We start from the raw sequence: 19,040 nt of genomic DNA on the forward strand, positions 1-19,040 counted from the left end.
GCGCGATCTCGGCTCACCGCAACCTCCGCCTCCTGGGTTCAGGCAATTCTCCTGCCTCAGCCTCCTGAGTAGCTGGGATTACAGGCACGCGCCACCATGCCCAGCTGATTTTTTGTATTTTTAGTAGAGACGGGGTTTCACCCTGTTGACCAGGATGGTCTCGATCTCTTGACCTGGTGATCCACCCGCCTCGGCCTCCCAAAGTGCTGGGATTACAGGCGTGAGCCACCGAACCCGGCCAACATGGAGACTTTTTGAGACAGAATTTTGCTCATTGCCCAGGCTGGAGGGCAGTGGCACGATCTCGCATTTCAGCTCTGAGTCCCGGGTTCAAGTGACTGTCCTGCCTCAGCCTCCTGAGTAGCTACAACTACTGGCATCTGCCACCACACAAGGCCAATGCTTTGTATTTTTTAAGTAGAGGTGGGGTTTTGCCATGATGGCCAGGCTGGTCTCGAACCCCTGACCTTATGATCCGCCCACCTCAGCCTTCCAAAGTGCTGGGATTAAAGGCGTGAGCCACAGTGCCCAGCCAAGATTTTTTTTTTTATATTTTAACAGCTATCCTGGGATATAAATTATACACTAATCCTAGCTACGTGGGAGGCTGAGGCCAGAGGCCTGCTTTAGTCCAGGAGGTCGAGGCTGCAGTGAACTGTGAGTGCGCCCCTGCACCTCAGCCAGGATGACACGGAGACTGTCTCAAAAAATAAAAATTGTCTTACTATATAAAAAATATAAATGGCTGGGCGCGGTGGCTCAAGCCTGTCATCCCAGCACTGTGGGAGGCCGAGGCGGGCGGATACGAGGTCAAGAGATCGAGACCATCCTGGTCAACACGGTGAAACCCCGTCTCTACTAAAAATACAAAAAATGAGCTGGGCATGGTGGTGCGTGCCTGTAATCCCAGCTACCCAGGAGGCTGAGGCAGGAGAATTGCCTGAACCCAGGAGGCGGAGGTTGCGGTGAGCCGAGATCGCGCCATTACACTCCAGCCTGGGCAACAAGAGCGAAACTCCGTCTCAAAAAAAAAAAAAAAAGTATAAATGTGTCTCAAAGTAGAATATATGAATGCTTAACCTAAAATAAAAGACATGCAATATTTAGTATATACAGCTATTAAAGGATTTAGCCAGGGGCAGAGGCTCATGCCTATAATCCCAGTTGGGAGATCGAGGTGAGATTGAGACCAGCCCGGCCAACACAGCAAAACCACCCTCTCTACTAAAAATCCAAAAATCAGCCGGGAATGGTGGTGGGTGCCTGTAATCCCAGCTGCTCGGGAGGTTGAGGCAGGAGAATCGCTTGAACTCAGGAGGTGGAGGCTGCAATCAGCCAAGATTACACCACTGCACTCCAGCCTGGGCAACAGAGCGAGACTGTCTTTAAAAAAAAAAAAAAAAGGATTCAAAGGCTGGGAGTGGTGGCTCATGCCTGTAATCCCACCATTTTGGGAGGCCGAGGCAGGAGGATCGCTTGGGCCCAAAAGCTTGAGACCCACCTGGGCAACACAGTGAGACCCCATCACTACAAAAAAATGAGCCAGGCAGGGTGGTGTGCACCTCTGATCCCTTGGGAGCCCCGGAGAAGCGATGAGCCTGCCCCCACCCCAGTCAGCACTGGACAGGGACCCTGCGGCCTTGTGGGACAGGCTTCAAACCCAGGCAGGGGTGCCGTGCCCCAGGTGCTCAGCTGCCTCAGTTCTCATGAAGCAATGTGAAGGGAGGTGTGCCGTGGCCAGGGTCTGGGCGTTGGGGGCAGATCAGGGTCTAAGACTGAGGAAGCTGGGACCACCCACCCACCAGGGCCAGTGCTTCCCAGGCACCACCTTTGGCCTGTGGCCCCCCTGCTGGTACTGGGCACAAGTGCAGGCCCAGGAGGCAAGCAGGGGCGACATGAAAACTGGCCCGGGGGACAGCAGCAGCAGGGCTGGACCTGCAGTGCCGGGCCCTTGCTCCACACCACACGCATGGTCTCTGCCCTTCTGGCTACACAAGAGCCTTCCCCACCCCCACCAGGAGGGCCAGGTGTGAGCACAGAAGGCTTCTCCCATGGGAGCCCTCGGGAGTGACACTCAGCTGTGCACTTCCCAGGTGACTGAGGTCATTCTCATGTGGGGGCGGTGTCAGACTGGAAATAGCCTCCCAAGAGCAGCTGTGTGCTGCTGCAGGGGCGAGGGCCGCGTCAGCTTCTCTCCCCCCTTCGCCTTCAGGGATATCGTCTCTCTGGGGACACAGGGTTTTCCTCCTGGAGACATGGGGTCTCTCACCCAGGCCCACAGAGCCTGCTGGAGGGTGCCCAGGAAGGTGCCACAGTGAGAGGGAAGTGTGAGGGGACAGGGGCGACCCCCGCCCGGCACAGCGAAGCGACAGGACTGGCTGCGCAGGGCACTCACCCGTGCCCGGCCCTCCGGTGCCTGCTGATCTCCTTCTCGCCCTCGATGATCCACTGCATTATCTTCTGGTTCTTCTCCGCGTCCTCCGATGCGCCTTGTACCTCAGTGCTGGCGTTCTTCCCCGACTCCGCCTTCTTGGCGTTTCTTTTGCATGCCACGCCCACCTTCCCACTGCAAGGGCAACAGCGACACTGGGGAGTCACCACGGCAGAGGCTGTGCCCCTTGCCCGTCTGCAAGGCTCCTACCCAGTCTCTTGTGAGGCCCCCAGGGTGCGGCAGCCGCCTCCTAGCAGTCCTGGCGCTGCCTGGGCTTTGCTTCCTCTTTAAACACACAGGCAGTCACTGCTCGCCCCCCGCAGACTGAGGGTCACAGCAGGAGCCGGGGTCCAGCTATGGCCCTTGACCATTTCCAGCGGGAGGTGGCGTGGACTCCCCTGACACAGAGCCCAGCCTGCTCCCTCCACCGGAGGGGCTCCTGTCTGCTGCCGGCGGCCCTGGGTTTCCCGAGTTTTATAGGGAGGTTCCAGCCTTCTGCAGGGACACAGCCTCACCCCCAGCACCCTCCTTGCTGACAGGGGGGCAGCTCACCTGTGGCCCAGGCCATCGCTGGCGTTGGGGGCAGCGCCCACACTCTCTGAGTGGCCTCGGGGCTTTGCCCCATGGATGTGCGGCTCCGGGCCCCACGCGAAGCTGCTCTGGGCCCTGCGGGCAGCCTCAGCCTCCACCTGCTCCTTGGGCCGGGCTGTGCTGTGGTGGACGTGGTGGTGGACGTGTCGGTGGTGGTGCAAGCCGGCCACATCCAGCTTCGCCCCTGACTTGGGCGCGTGCTTCCCGTGCCCTGAGGCTGCACCTCCCAGCGCCACTGGCATCTTGGCTACGTGCCCACTGTCCGGGGAGCGGTGGCCAGGCCCCGGTGATTGGCGGCCAGGTGTCCTCAGCACACGCTGCACGTGCTCATCCAGGATGCTCTCGGGGTTCTCCTCGTGTGCGTCCCGGAGCCCGGCACAGCCCACGTCCACACAGCGGGGTGGAAAGTGGTACCAGGTGGCGGTCAGAGGCAGCTTGTGACATGGCCCTGAGGGACCCGAAGATGGGTCGCCGTCTTCACCTTCCTCCTCCTGTGTGGGGACAAGCAGCACCATCACTTCTCAGCACCAGCCGCACACTTGGGGAAAACAAAAAGCATCAGGCCTGGCCCAGCAGGCCCAGCAGACGCCAGCCAAGCCCAGGGTGGCTGCGGGCCCTCCCCACCGCTCCTGTCCCTGAGGACAGAGAGGCAGGGCATGGCACAGATGGAAGGAGCGGCACCATGGGGCCTCAAGGAATGCAGTGTGTGTGCTGGCTGTGGGCGGAGCTCTGCACAGATTTAGTTTAGAATTTTTTTTGAGACAAGTTCTTGCTCTGTTGCCCAGCCTGGCATACAGTGGTGTGCTCTCAGCTCACTGCAGCCTCCAATTCCTGGGCTCAAAAGATCCTCCCACCTCAGCCTCCACAACAGTGGAGACCACAAGCATATGCCACCACACCTGGCTAATTTTTCTGTATTTCTGGCACAGATGGGGTTCTCACCATCTTGGCCAGGCTGGTCTTGAATGCCTGAGCTCAAGAAATCTGCCTGTCTTGGCCTGTTTTTTTTTTTTAAATAAAGATTTTTGTTTTCCTTCAATTGACTTTTCCTATTCCTTAACTTTATTGCTATCAATGTATTTCCGAGACACAGTCTTGCTTTGTCACCCAGGCTGGAGTGCAGTGGCACAATCTCAGCTCACTGCAACCTCCACCTCCCGGGTTCAAGCAATTGTCCTGCCTCAGCCTCCCCAGTAGCTGGGACTACAAGTGCACACCACCACACCTAGCTAGTTTTTATATTTTTAGTAGAGATGGGGCTTCACTGTGTTAGCCAGGCTGGTCTTAAACTCCTGACCCCGTGATTCGCCAGCTTCGGCCTCTCATTCTATTTTAAGGAGAATGTCACCCTGACATAAAAGAGCTCTTGGGTTTTGTACATGTTGTGATGCTTCCTAATGGGTTTCCACATTAAGCCAGTGGAGTTTCACTTGATTCTCCAAGTTAACAGGTGGCAAAGGTTATCTGCCAGTGAAAACATCTGATCGCTTTAATTCCAAGTTGCATTTCATATTTATTTTCTCATCTTATTGGATTCACAAACTAAAACAGTGCTCAATCTGGTATTAATAGAAAAGGAGGGAACTAAGCTACCCTGTATTTATTTATTTGTTTGTTTGACAGAATTTTTTTCTTTTTTTTTTTTTTTTGGATGGAGTTTCGCTCTTGTTACCCAGGCTGGAGTGCAATGGCGCGATCTCGGCTCACTGCAACCTCCGCCTCCTGGGTTCAGGCAATTCTCCTGCCTCAGCCTCCTGAGTAGCTGGGATTACAGGCACGCGCCACCATGCCCAGCTAGATTTTTTGTATTTTTAGTAGAGACGGGGTTTCACCATGTTGACCAGGATGGTCTCGATCTCTTGACCTCGTGATCTACCCGCCTCGGCCTCCCAAAGTGCTGGGATTACAGGCTTGAGCCACCGCGCCCGGCTTTTTTTTTTTTAAGATGGGGTTTCACCACGATGGCCAGGCTGGTCTTGAACCCCTGACCTCAGGTAATCCACACACCTCAGCCTCCCGAAGTGCTAGGATTACAGGCGTGAGCCACCATGCCCGGCTTGACAGAATTTCGCTCTCGTGGCCCAGCTGCAGTGCAATGGCACAATGCTGGCTCACTGCAACCCTCCACTCCCGGGTACAAGCAATTCTTCTGCCTCAGCCTCCTAAGTAGCTGGGATTACTGGAACCCCCTACCATGCCCAGCTTTTTTTTGTATTTTTGGCAGACAGAGGGTTTTACCATATTGGCCAGGCTGGTCTCAAACTCCTGACCTCAGGTGATCCAGCTGCCTCGTGAGCCACCGAGCCGGGCCGTGCAGTGGACCGATCGCAGCTCAATGCGGCCTCAACCTCTGGGGCCCAGGCGATGGCCCCGTTTCAGCCTCCCAAGTAGCCGGGACCATACGTGCATGCCACCAGGCCCCATTAATTTTCTGTTTGTTTTGTAGAGATGCGGATCTCGCTATGTTGTCCAGCCTGCTCTTAAACTCTGGGTCTCAAGTGATCCTCCTGTCTTGACCTCTCAAAGTGCTGGGATTACAGATGTGGGCCGCTGTGCCCAGCCTACCTCGTATTTTAATATAAACAAACCTCTGAACATTTAGCACCAAACTCTCACACCTGCAAAAGTATCCAAACACAACTGGAACAGGCGTGCCCCGAGCTAGTGTGGGCTTGGTTGTGGGCGCCTGTGCTGGGCCTGATGGTGAAGTCAGGCACTCAAGAGGACAGATGAATGCTGGGGCAGAGCCGGGCAACAGGAGGGTGGTGGGCATCCCCTGGTGGATGCAGCTACGCTGCCTCCCTGTCCTTGGCTTTGCAGGACTGCAGGGCACTCCGAGGGACTTCCCTCGGTTACGGAAGGAAGAGCTCTGAGTTTTGATGCCACTCACCCACCTCGGCAGAGCCCTGCATCTGTGGGGACTCTTATCACGCGGCTGTGAAGCTTTACATTCTTCTTTATGCTTTTATTTCCCAAATTTTACAATGAAAATAGGCTATTGTAAAAATCTGCAGTTAACTCCTTTTCGGGAAGGACCACTACTTATAGCAGGGTGTCTAAGAATCACACTGAAGCGACGTGCCAGCTACCAGCGTGGGCAGCTGTCCCTGGGCTTCAGGGCTCTGCCCACAGGTTATCCCCTGAGCTGGCGTGGCAGGAATACAGGGGTTTTCATTCTAGCCTTTTTTTTTTTTTTTTTTTTTTTTTGCAACCTGTGCCTCCCAGGTTCAAGTGATTCTCCTGCCTCAGAGCCTCCCAAATAGCTGGGACCACAGGCAACCACCACCACACCCCGGCTCATTATTTTTTTTTTTAAGATGGAGTCTCGCACTGTCACCCAGGCTGCAGTGCAGTGGCGCTATCTTGGCTCACTGCAGTCTCCACCTCCTGGATTCAAGCAATTCTCCTGCCTCAGCCTCCTGAGTAGCTGGGACTACAGGTGTGTACCGCCATGCTAAGCTAATTTTTTTGTATTTTTAGTAGAGATGCGGTTTCACCATGTTGGCCAGGATGGTCTTGATCTGACCTTGTGATCCGCCTACCTCAGCCTCCCAAAGTGCTGGGATTACAGGTGTGAGCCACCTCGCCCGGCCTCATTTTTATATTTTTAGTAGAGATGGGTTTTTGCCATGTTGGCCAGGCTGGTCTTGGACTCTTCACTTCAGGTCATCCACCCGCCTCAGCCTCTTAAAGTGCTGGATTACAGGCGTGAGACACCACATCTGGCCCATTCTAGTATTTTCTGTTCAGTCAAAGGACGCTGCTCATCTCTTGGCAGCAGGTGCCCCCTCCCTCCCGGGCCCTAGCGGTGCTGCGTCCACACACCTGTGGGCACCACCGTGCTCCCTGTTGCTGGGACACAGCCAGGACTCCATGGGGTGGGGAAGCCTTGGGAGTCAGAGGTGAGAGCCACACACTCAGCACCTGTGGCTACACCTGCCTTTAACACGTCTCGCTTAAGGCTGGGTGCGGTGACTCACACCTGAAATCCCAACACTTTGGGAGGCTGAGGTAGGAGGATTGCTTGAGGCCAGGAGTTCAAGACCAAGATAAGCAAGATAGCAAGATTCTGTCTCTACAAAAACAATTATTAAAAAAAAAAGTTTCACTCAAAATGTGAACCTGCCCTATCAGAAGCACATACTGTGACTAGATCGAGGCACAAAGATCAACAGAAAATTACAACGGCCAACACGACAGCGAAGCAGCAAAGGCCTCCTTTCCTATGTTTCTTCTGTGAGCACGTTTAAAGGCTGCCAACCTTTGCCCACCACACAAATGACAGTGCTGACGTCACAGCCCTTGTGGCCTGCTGACATGTCTGTATCGGTTCCCAATGTTTGGTTTTCAGACGAGCTGTTAGAGGCTAAAACTGTGCTCCACCGCTTCCTTCAACAACCCATTGACACTCCCAGGCGGGCCCTGAACGAAAGCCGGCCTCATATGCACACAGCGGCCTCCCTGGGGCCACGGAGTGAAGCAAGGGAGCCAGTGGCTCTGCAAGGCAAGGCCTCACTCTCGCCGCTGCCGGAACCACAGGGCACTGATGCCACTCCTGCCAGCTCTGCAGCACTGGCCAGGTCCCTGATCTTGGAGAACAAATTCCGAGTCTTTTCCTTGGGGACTGTGGAGAGGGTGAACTCGGCACCTGCAGAACAAGCTGGCACCGCCCACACCTGTGCCCTGCCCAAGTCAGGGTCATCCTCAGATCCAGAGCCAGGGAAGATGACAGGATGCAACTCCACATGGTGGCAAAACAATTTACTGAGGATAAAAATGTGTATGTGTGTGAAACATTTTCATACAAACCCCTTCCTGGAGAGCTTGACCATCTGCATGACCACAGCTGGCCCGCACCATGAACCCAGCTTCTCAGCGAGCTGTGAGGTCTGCCTGCGAACTCAATGCAGCGCCCAGAGCATCGCTTCCAGGCTGGGCACTGCCAACCCCACCTGTGTCCACCCTCATGGTGGCATCTCCAGGCTTCAGGGCACAGCTCACCCGGGTTGTGAGTGAAACAGTGGGTATACCAAGGGTTCTCCTGTGGTCTGAGGAGAGCTGAGGGTCTGCATTTTACATCAGGGATCAGGTGGAGAAACAATTCCTTGAAAAAAACTACATTTTGGACTTAGGCATGGAAATGCTTACAAACGTACACATTTTGTAAATACTTACATTCACAAAATATTCAAAGGAGGATGGAGGACACTCCCACTCAATGGTGCCACTGACCCCCCCAGAGGTTAATCCAGCTAAGAGAAAAGCAAACGCCCCCTTTTTTTTTTTGACGCAGGTTGCTCTGTCACCCAGGCTGGAGTGCAGTGGCACAACCTCGACCTCCCGGGCTCAAGTGATCCCCCTACCTCAGCTTCCTGAGTACTTGGGGCCACAGGTGTGTACCATCACACCCGGCTAATTTTGAAATTTTTTCTAGAGACAGGATTTTGCCATGTTGCCCAGGCTAGTCTCAAGCTCCTGGGCTCAAGTGATCTGCTCACCTCCGCCTCCCAGTGTTGGGATCACAGGTGTGCACCACCCGCACAGCCAGCAAAGGCAGCTCTGCAAGTGAGACAGACAGGTGCTAAGGGGTCTCCAGGGAAGCTCCAGCCGGCCTGCGCACTGGGATGGAGCCACAGAAGTCTGCACGGTCTGCAGCAGGGAGGAGCCTGGCCCCTCTTCCTGGGTGGAACCTGGCATTCAATCTGCGAGGCAGGAATCGCGCTAAACTCTGGCTCTGTGGAGTTTTTTTTGTTTTGTTTTGTTTTGTTTTTTTGAGATGGAGTTTCACTCTTGTCGCCCAAGATCTTGGCACACTGCAGCATCTACCTCTTGGGTTCAAGCGGTTCTCCAGCCTCAGCCTCCTGAATACCTGGGATTACAGGCACCCACCACCACGCTCAGCTAATTTTTGTACTTTTAGTAGCGATGGGGTTTTGCCATGTTAGCCAGGCTGGTCTCGAACTCCTGACCTCAGGTGATTCACCCACCTCAGCTTCCCAAAGTGCTGGGGTTAGAGGCGTGAGCCACCACACCCGGCCCTGCTTCCCTTTTGACCTTTTCACCTAATAAACCCTGTCCTTTCACCTTTCAAATTGTCTGCGAGCCTAATTTTTTGTAGCTGTGTGAAAAGGACCCGTCTTTAGCTGAACTAAGGAAAGAGTCCCACAACACAAGTGCCTAGAGGGCCGTGCAGCACGGCCTCAAGGAACCAAGCGTGCCCAGGAGGCAGTGGAATGTCTTAGGCATCGCAGCCCTGTGTGCACGCAGAAAGGAACCCTGCATGCCACTAGCCCTTCCTGCTCAGCACGTGCTCATCCCACTCACCGCCCGCATGGGATGAAGAAGCTGAACTGATCACCTGCTCCAGCCTCAGGCTGTGGCCCTGCCACCCAGGAAGTTCGTGACCACGTACAGCAGGCAGCTGTGTCACTCCTGGCCCCTTCAATGAGGGTGCCCAAGGTGTGTCTCTGGGCCTCTGAGCATGGGGATGGGGCCGCTGGGACATCCCACCCTGATCTAAGGCTCAGCTGCAGAGAAGGGGGCAGGGGACACAGCATGGAGGCCTCAAGGGTCAGCAGGCCTCGGCCAGCCCTGGACATGCCCACGAGAAATCAGGGCCAAAGCTGTCCTGAACATCAGGACATCCAAGCTGTCGGAAACAGCGCGACGCTGACGCGGCCCACTCACCATGCGCACACGCTTCAGCCGCTCCTCCAGCTTCTCCTCGGCCTCCCGCGTGCGCTGCACGGCCTCCAGGCGGTGGATGAGCTCCTCGGCGAACTTCTGCGGCTCCACGCGGACCTCCTTCGGCACCCGGTACGTGCGCTGTGGGGGAGACGGCCGTGAGGTACGGGGGTCGAAAGATCACGGGCAGAAAGCGTCTTTGTGAAGGGAAGGCGTGTGCAGTGTTGATGCTGTTTTTATTGGTTTATTTCTTTTGAGATAAAGTCTCGTTCTGTCGTCCAGGTTGGAGTGCAGTGGCATGATCCTGGCTCACTACAACCTCTGCCTCCTGGGTTCAAGCGATTCTCCTGCCTCAGCCTCCTGAGTAGCTGGGACTCCCGGTGCCTACCACCACGCCCAGCTAATTTGTGTATTTTTAGTAGGGATGGGGTTTCGTCACGTTGGCCAGGCTGGACTCAAATTCCTGAGCTCAGGTGATCCGCCTGTACTAGGATTACAGACGTGAGCCATCGCGCCTGGCGTTTGTTGTATTTTAAAGTAAGGGTTTACTTTTTCCTCCTTTCAGCTGAGAATCAACTTCCTCACAACCCGCCTTTTCCTGTCTGGCCAGTCTGTCCTTCATTCCCCACGGGCCCAGGAGACAGGGCTGCTTCAGGACACATGGCCAGCGCTCCCCACCTCCTCAGAGAAACACTCGATACGACCAGGGGCTGTCAGCCTGGTTCTGGGTGCAGAAGACCCCACAGCAGGGAGGGGACACACAGGGCTTGGAGGACAGCGGAGGCCTGGGAAAGCTAGGCTTTCCTTTTAAAAAAAATATCAAGGCCAGGTGGTGGCTCACGCCTACAGTCACAGCACTTTGGGAAGTAGAGGCGGGCAAATCATTTGAGCCCAGAAATTAGACACCAGCCTGGCCAACAAAGTGAGATCTCATCTCTACAAAAAAAAGAAAGAAAAAATTTTTTTTTTTTTTTTTTTTTTTGAGACAGAGTCTTGCTCTGTTTCCAGGCGCCAGGCTGGAGGAGTGCAGTGGCACGATCTCGGCTCACTGCAACCTCCACCTCCCGGGTTCAAGTCATGCTCCTGCCTCAGCCTCCCAAGTAGCTGGGATTACAGGCATGTGCCACCATGCCCAGCTAATTTTTGCATTTTTTACTAAAGATGGGGTTTCACCATGTTGGCCAGGATGGTCGCGATCTCCTGACTTTGTGATACGCCCACCTCGGCCTCCCAAAGTGCTGGGATTACCAGTGTGAGCCTCCATGCCAGGCCAAAAACATTGTTTTTAATCAGCCAGGTGTGGTGGCCTCTGTGGTCCTGACTACTTGGGAGGTGGAGGTGGGAGGATCACTTAGGCCCTGGGAGAGCAACACTGCGGTGCGCAGACTGTGCCAGGCACTGCAGCCTGAGTGACAGAGTGGGACCCTGTCTCAAAACAGTAAGAATAAACCACATAGCTTTCTTAAAAAATAGAGATGGGGTCTTGCCAGGTTATCCACCTGGCCTCGAATTCCTCCCACCTCGGCCTCCCAAAGCACTGGGATTACAGGCGTGAGCCACCACGGCTGCTTCTGTGTAATTGTGAGGGGACTTCATTTTAAATTTCAAACTTCAAAACAGTTGTAAACACAGAACAAGGAATTCCTGACCACCTTCACCCAGATTCCCCACGGGCTCACAATCTGCGCTGAGTGCTTTTTCATCCCCTCACCGGCAGGCACATGGGTACACACACCCACACACATGCAGGCACCTCACTTCCCCGAATCATTCAGAGTGTATCTGACAAAAATAAGGTCATGCTCAAACCTCACCACAGTACACATACGGATAGTTAAGAACGCTGACCCTGATGTAATAACATCACGCTCAAACCTCACCACAGTACACATACGGATAGTTAAGAACGCTGACCCTGATGTAATAACATCACGGGGCAGATCTTATTACAGTCTCGCCAGCTGCTCCAGTGACATCCTTCATAGCCAAACACGTTTTTAAAATCCAGACTGCCAGTGTCTCAGCTAGGGAGGGTTGGAGCCAGGGACAGCTCCCCCGTGACAAGTGAGCAGGGGGGCAGACGGGACGCGGCACCCTCCATGCGTGTGGCCTTCCTGCCCTCCCGCTGTGGGCTCTGGTGAGGTCCTGGCTCTGTGCACCCCAGTTTCTCATTTACAAAACGAGAGTAGAAACAGCACCAAAACCTCGGAAGGATAGGGCGAGACTGGCCACAGAAACCACACGAAGGCCTCCTCCAGGCTCAGACACTCCTGGTGGATGCGGCTCACAGCCACAGGCTTTGCCTCAAGGAACGTCAAGTATGAAGGGGCCAAGTGCACGCCCAGGGTGCTGGGTGATGCCTCAGAGCTGGGAGAAGTCACTGCTGGGTCTGGGCTATGCCCAACACCAGAAGGGGTCTGTCCTGGAGCCAAGGCGGAGCATCAAGTACTTCTAGAAAATGCTGTGGAAGGCCGGCGCTGGCATCAGCAGGGACGTGGGCCATTGTGTTTGGGTGTGTGGACAGTGGGGCATCCACACAGATATCTGCCGAGGACCTAACAAGCCGCCCTTTCCTGCTGCACCCGGGACCTGGAAGCTGGGTGGGTGGGGGGCCATGCTGGCTTTCCCATGCCCAGTGCTGGGCAGGGCGCAGACACGGGAGTGGCAGACACAGGACTGGGAGCTGCCAGCACCGCAGGGACCCCGCCTGGCACTGCCATCTGCAGACAGCCAGAGGCCCGGACTGGAGCGCTCCCGGTCTGACCCGTCAGCACCACGGAGACCAGGAGCAGAGCGGAAAGCCATCATCAGACCCAGAGAGCCGCACGGCTGAGGGGTTACGAGGAGCGGTCAGGGCGCTGCGTGAGTTCCAGAAAAAGACTCCAGGTGGCCCTACAGGCTGCACCACCACGGCTCTGAGAACAGCAAAACTGTCAGTCATCGGATTTACAGAGAAGGGAAGCCTTTCCAGCTTTGGAGCAACAGAAAAAAGTATCATAAAGGAAAAGGCCAAGTAAATGAAAATGTGAAACTTCAAAGTGACCACAAAAGCCAAAAATCAAGAGACCCCTCTCCCCATGGTCGGGATTCCAGGACCAGGTGCTGTAAATCACAGTCTCCAACCTTACAGCAACAGGGGCCAGCTTCGTGGAAGACACATTTTCCACAGACAGCAGGGGAACGGGGGGTTTCGGGATGAACCCGCCCCACCTCTGACAGTCTCACGTGAGGCGTGCAGCCTGGACCTCCACGGGCACAGCCACGACAGGTTCTGCTCCTATAAGAATCTAAGCTGCTCACCTCCTGCTATGCGGCCTAGGGGTTGGGGACGCCTGCTGCAGAGCCATGGACCCACCAGAGAAATGGCATAGCTTCCGAAAAACCAAGGCTCTCAGTGGAGCAGAAGCGTGTGGTGCGGTCACGGCGTCCTGCTAGCCCATCCGGCTTCCTGGATCTCCCTGCCTCTGCTCACCACCATCCTCGGGTCTGATTTCCCAATAGCAACAGCGAGCAGGCCCTGGGCAGCTGTGCCTGTGATGTAGGTTTCTCACTTGGGCCTCTGGCTGAGGGACTGGCTACCAAAGGTTCCAACCACAGCCCTGCCTGACAGGCCACATGGACTTCATCCGGGTTCCATGAGGTCATCTGCTGCAGGCCGCAGCTCCCGCCCCATCACACAAGGGCCCTCTGGGGCATGGCATGCGGCTGGGCCGCCGCTCCCGCCTGTGCCTGGCGCCTGTTGGCTTCATCTTCTCCTTCTCGGTGATTCGACTGCGACCCTCCAGACCTGAGGACTCTGTGCTTCCCTTGGTTCCAGAACGTTCTCACGATGACACCACGCACTCGCCTTCAGCCTCCTCTTTTCTCGGTGTTGCGTCCTGAGAGGTCTTTCCAGGTCACAGTCCAGGCACCAACAGACTATACTCCTCAGCTTTTGTCCTTCCTGACGCTTCTGAGGGGAAGGTGCCTGCCTGATGCCCCCTCATAAAGAGTCCGTGGTGTGCACTTTCTACGTGTGAAGACTCGGACCAGCACCCCAAGATCGGGGCACCCCTGTGAACAGAAACCTCCCGAAGGCCTCAGCCCACTCAGGCCCTGTCATCGTGGCACACAGAGCTGGCCGGGGTCCGTGGTCACTTAGCGGTCCTGTCTCTCGGGCCTCATTCATCTGGGCATCTCTGCAGGTTCTCCTTGACGTTCAGGACCTGTGACTTGAAAATCAGGGAGCATTGACTGTGCAGGAGCCATCAACTTGCGCTGTGACCTCAGGACAGCCTTGGGCCGCAAATGGCAGGCAGGGCCCCAGACCTTCTGCAGCACACACACGCTCACGCACACACATGGCTACAACGTCATCCACTTTTTGGTAAGGAGACATCATCAGCGCCTAGTTTTAGCCAAACCTGTGTTGAGGCCTGACTGGGAAGTGACAACCCTTGGTCACCTTCTACTCAGAAGTAAGAACAAGCCTACGTCCTTTCTTTTCAACCATGAATCACCACTTTCCTGACTTGGAAACTGATGTCTGCGGAAAAGCTAAAGGGCTAAGAAATCCTGACCAAGCGCGTCAACGCTCCCAAAACGCCTGCTTCCCTGCACACGCTGACGGCCACGTGGCTCGCCCTCACACACGGCAGCTAACAGCGGGTTAAAAACACTTTTCTCATCTGGGCACAGCGGCTCGCGCCTGTAGTCTCAGCACTTTGTGAGGCCAAGGCAGGCGGATCCCCTGAGGTCAGGAGTTCAAGGCCAGCCTGGCCAACATGGTGAAACCCCATCTCTACTAAAAATACAAAAATTAGCTGGGCATGTTGATGTATGCCTGTAATCCCAGTGACTCGGGAGGCTGAGGCAGGAGAATTGCTTGAAACGGGGAGGCGGAGTGTGCAGTGAGGCGAGATCGTACCACTGCACTCCAGCCTGGGTAACAAGAGCAAACTCTGTCTCAAAAAACAAACAAAAAAAACCACTTTTCTCATCTTCCCATACAAGTCCTTCCTGTTCAAAGTCAACCCATCAAAATAAGGAAAGATCACACAGAAGTGCTCTGCAGTCGGAGACAGGCTGTGCTGTAGTCCAGCCTGCGCTCGGCTCCGTGACCTGCCACCCAGCCAAGGCAAAGGCACCATGCCTCTATCCAACAGCAAAAGCCGAGCCAGCTTTCAAGTCAACACGTTCACCTGGAGATGACCACTGTTCAGCCACAAAGACACCAAGTTTTCCCCAGGGGCCATGCAGGGGCCAGGCCTGGGCTCTGGGGTCATGGGGGAGGCTCACAGCTGCCTCCTTTGAGGGGAGGCATCCAACATCACAAGGCAAGACACTTCCTGCCCCCAGGGAGGGTGTGCCTCGGGGCATGGGGGCTCTTCTGAATAGACAGCTCCCTCTGGGCCCTAAATGCTGCCTGCAACTCTGTCCCCCGACGCCCTCAGGGACTGGCCACTTGCAGATGTTGCTGGGATCGCATGCTGATGTCTGCAGGTAAGCCCAGGCAAGTGCCTTTCCCGAGCACCAGTTCACCACGGCCCGCGCTGCGCAGGGAGGGCCATAGGCTGAGGGCCGCAGAGCCGGTACTTACGGGAATGTGAGGTAGGGGCACGCGCCCGTTGACCTGCACGCTCTCCTGCATCTCCCTGCGGTGCTGCTTACGGATCCTGTATGGGGGGATCCCATCCCTGTCCAGGAGAAAGAAGCAGCCGTTAACTGAGAGAGGAGCAGGAGGGCCAGCACCACGCCAGTACGGCTCCCGGCCCGACCGCCAGTCAGCAGACGACGGTGATGACATCCGTGGGCCACCACTGACTACATATGCACAGCCACATGTGCACACACGGGTGATGCAGGCACCCATGTGTGCAGGGAACTCGTGTGCAAGCGTCACACACGAAGTTCACGTGTGATGGCAAAGCCCCAGTGCCCACCATGCTGCCCTCCCGGCTGGTGTCTACTGAGCATCTCCACAAAGCCTCCTCACGCCTGCCTGTTCTTTAGGGCCTGACAGCTACGAGTGGCTTTTTCCATTTTTAAAGGGTGGGGAAGGAACTTGTGACAACGACTGCACGTGGCTGCAGAGCCTCACATATTCAGTGCCAGCCCTGCACGGAACACGTCTGCTGGCCCCTGCTTTTGGCCTGGACCAGGGTGCGGTGTGCCTGCCTTGAAGTGCACTGCTTAACGGACCAAAAACATTTCAGGGTTGCAGAGTGGGCAGCCAGGACAACCAGTACCCACAGAAAGTAGGAGATGCCAGGGCTACACACTCTGCTTCTCTCCAGGTGAGCTGGCAGGGCAGTGTGCTCTCCGAGGGAGGCGCAAGGTAGTTCCTTCCCAACAGGTTTTCTTTATGAATCCTTTAAAAGATCGTAAAAAACACCAACGTCAAATTATACCTCGTCTTTGAATGATTACCCAGGGTTAAGATGGCTCAGGCACTTCATTAGTGCCCTCTCCCTCTCCCTATTAGAGGAGCTGCCTCGGGAAGCACAGCAGCTCCAGGCATCAGCGCCGTACCAAGGGGCCTGCCAGAGCTGCCAGGACGTGAGAGGACGTGAGAGAGCGCCTGACCCAGGGCTGCCTGGCGGACGCAGCCACTCCTGAGGCGTCCTCGCTGTCACAGACCACTGAGTGCTGTGAGCAGTGGTGAGCCAAGTCCGGGTCTGGCTCAGCGCACTCGGCACCCGGAATCAGTGGCGTGAAACCCACCTAACGCCTGCCTCGGGTTTGTTCAGTGTCCTGAAGCCAACAGCGTGCTGGTTTCTTGGACATGATACTTGGATTTGGTGACTTCCACAGGCCTCTGTGGATGAGGTGCTGTCCCCACGTCTCTCGGCGCCGTGTGGAATGGTTGTGAGCTTCCCCCCTGGCACACAAAAGCTGGGTTCGGCTGCCCACCGAAACGACGCAATGCACCTGTCCACATTTTAACTCTGCGGCACTTTCAAGTATCTGCAGCAATCTGACATTCCAAACTGTTAAACACTTCACTACAAACCAAGATGAACACAATATCAAGGAAAAAGATACATATTAATTTTAGGTCCTCCCTTTAGGAAACATATGTCCCTTTTCTTGGAGAGAATCAGAAGACTTTCTGAGAAAAGTGAGTTGGCAGATGATTTTTCGCTGTAGTAACGCAGTTTGCGAAGAGGGACAGCAGACGCTAGGTCGCACGGTCTGCTCAGACACTCTGTGGGTTGCACTGCACCCAACCACCGGACCCCAGGCTTCGGGGCCACGGCTGGCACTGCTTGAACGCCAACAACTTCAAGTCAGGTGCTGCTAAAAGCACATCAACATTTTACTTTGACGATTCAAAATTAAACAAGGATTCGAGAAGCCACATACAGCAGCTCTGCCGGGGAGGGGCACAGAGCTGCCCCCGAAGCACCACAGTTACCCAGGGAAAAACCAAGGGACCAAGACGTACGGCAATGTGGGGCTGGCTGAACCTGGTTCAGAAATAGAATCTGACAACTTGTTCTGCTCATCTGAAATTCAGGTGGTGGAAAAATGTTTAAAGACAGGCAAATGAAAAGAACAAACCAGCCGGGCGCAATGGCTCATGCCTGTAATCCCAGCACTTGCGGGGGTGAAGTGGGTGCACTGTTGGAGCCTAGGCGTTTGAGGCTACGTAGTGAGACCTCGTCTCCACACACGAGAAAACAACAATAATTAGCCAGCTGTGGTGACACACGCTTGTAGCCCGAGCAACTCTGAAGGCTGAGGCAGGAGGACTGCTTGGGCCCAGAGGACAGAAGCCGCAGTGAGCCGAGATCGCACCACTGCAGTCCAGCCTGGGTGAGAGCGAGACCCTGTCTCAAAATGCAAAGAACCATAAAAATGGTGCACAGAGTGGGACCATCACTGAACACATATTCATAAAGGGACGGGCAGAATCACCAGCAGGTGAGAAGTCCTACTCCTCCTCCTCCAGCCCTATTCAGCTCTCCAGGCTTTCCACATGCAGGAGCCAGCTAAGCGGGAAAGACATCTGGGACGCCACTAGCTACAGTGGGGACGGAGGGTGGCAGTCCGTGGGCTCTAGCTGCTCACAGGTTCACAGCCTCTGGCCGTCTCCAGTGCCGAGGCTGCTGCGGGGAGACCCCGGGGTCTGCCGCTCCGCTGCAGCCCTGGCTAGGATGGCTGGAGGGCAGGTGGTGCACAATGAATAGACCAGAGCTAGGCAGGTCTGAGCTTCGTGGGTAACCAAGACCCCAAATGACCCCCACAGGACGGCGGCCAATGCCCTTCTGTTGTTGGCATCATCCAATGCCTGCGGTGCACTCACATCCCAAAAAGCCACCTGTGACGCACAGGGCACGAGGTCATAAAACAAGCACATTCCTGCACAGGGGGTTTCCCTGCAGGTGTGACAATGAAAGACTAAGCTTCTGCCTGTCACCTCGAGGGTTCACACATGCAGAGACCTGGCCATCCCTGGGCAACTGAGGCATCAGCCTCAGCACAACCACAGCACCTTCGCTCGTTCCTGCTCCCAGCCCCTTGCCAAGTGGGTGATGGGCACAAGACAGGACCCTGCACTGCGCCAGAGTCGGCAGAAACCCACCCTCGGGGAACACCTCTCTCGCCACAGCCAGTGGTGAGGCAGCTGGCCTGTGCCTGTCCTGAATCGGAAACCCCAGACTCTGGAAACCAAATGGAAAACTGCAGCCTGGGCAGCCTAGAGCCTATCTCAGGTTCACCCTCCGTCCTCCCTTGTGGGGAGGTCCCCGCAGCCCTGGTCACAGAGAGAAGCAACTGACACAAAGCTGAGCCCTCACACTGCTCAGAGGACAGCCTCTGCAGGGCAGCCTGCCTCCATGTTAGACACACTCTCATGGAGCTCTGGGGGGCCAGGAAACGTCTCCGTTGATGACAAAGCCTAGGCAGAACAGGGTTGGCATGAAGCCCCCTTGGAGCTGGCTGCACTCTGTGGCAGGGTGGGACTTACATGCTGCCATCTGTGAGAAACAGGGTGTCCGGGACGGGACTTAAACACTGCTGTCCTCCAGGGACTGGGTATCGGGTCGGTACTTACACGCTGCTGTCCGTGAGGGACAGGGTGTCTGCATCACTGGACAGGCTCTGCTGCTCGCTGTCGTTGGCACTGGTGGCCGGGGCCAGGGCATAGCCGGCATTGACATAATAGGGGTTGACTGGCTCCCGCCAGGATCCATACCTGCGAATAAGCAGGGCACGTTAGTGACAGCCTGCCAACGACCTCTCATTTTAATCCACATTTTCATATTATCTGAGTATCTTAACGTATGAATTAAATACACAAGCAATGAGGAGAAGAACATGGAGCAGAGAAGGCCAGCATCTCCGCCTGTCC

The 19,040-nt window shown here is 55.5% G+C and overlaps 1 protein-coding gene across 4 annotated transcripts in view; it reads right to left on the bottom strand.

The window, feature by feature from the left end:
- Positions 1–19,040, bottom strand: part of AXIN1 (axin 1) — a 62,872-nt gene that overhangs the window by 6,517 nt on the left and 37,315 nt on the right. For all 4 annotated transcript variants that reach the window (XM_032269346.1, XM_032269344.1, XM_032269343.1 and 1 more), the window contains exons 3-7: positions 18,744–18,884; positions 15,285–15,381; positions 9,710–9,847; positions 2,984–3,513; positions 2,396–2,566 (exon numbers count right to left, since the gene is read on the bottom strand). In XM_032269346.1, the coding sequence (XP_032125237.1) occupies positions 2,396–2,566; positions 2,984–3,513; positions 9,710–9,847; positions 15,285–15,381; positions 18,744–18,884 (1,077 nt within the window). The remainder of the gene's footprint in view (positions 1–2,395; positions 2,567–2,983; positions 3,514–9,709; positions 9,848–15,284; positions 15,382–18,743; positions 18,885–19,040) is intronic.

This window comes from Sapajus apella, unplaced genomic scaffold (assembly GCF_009761245.1).
Source record: "Sapajus apella isolate SASKATOON/1434 unplaced genomic scaffold, GSC_monkey_1.0 scaffold192, whole genome shotgun sequence".
Lineage (NCBI taxonomy): Eukaryota > Metazoa > Chordata > Mammalia > Primates > Cebidae > Sapajus > Sapajus apella.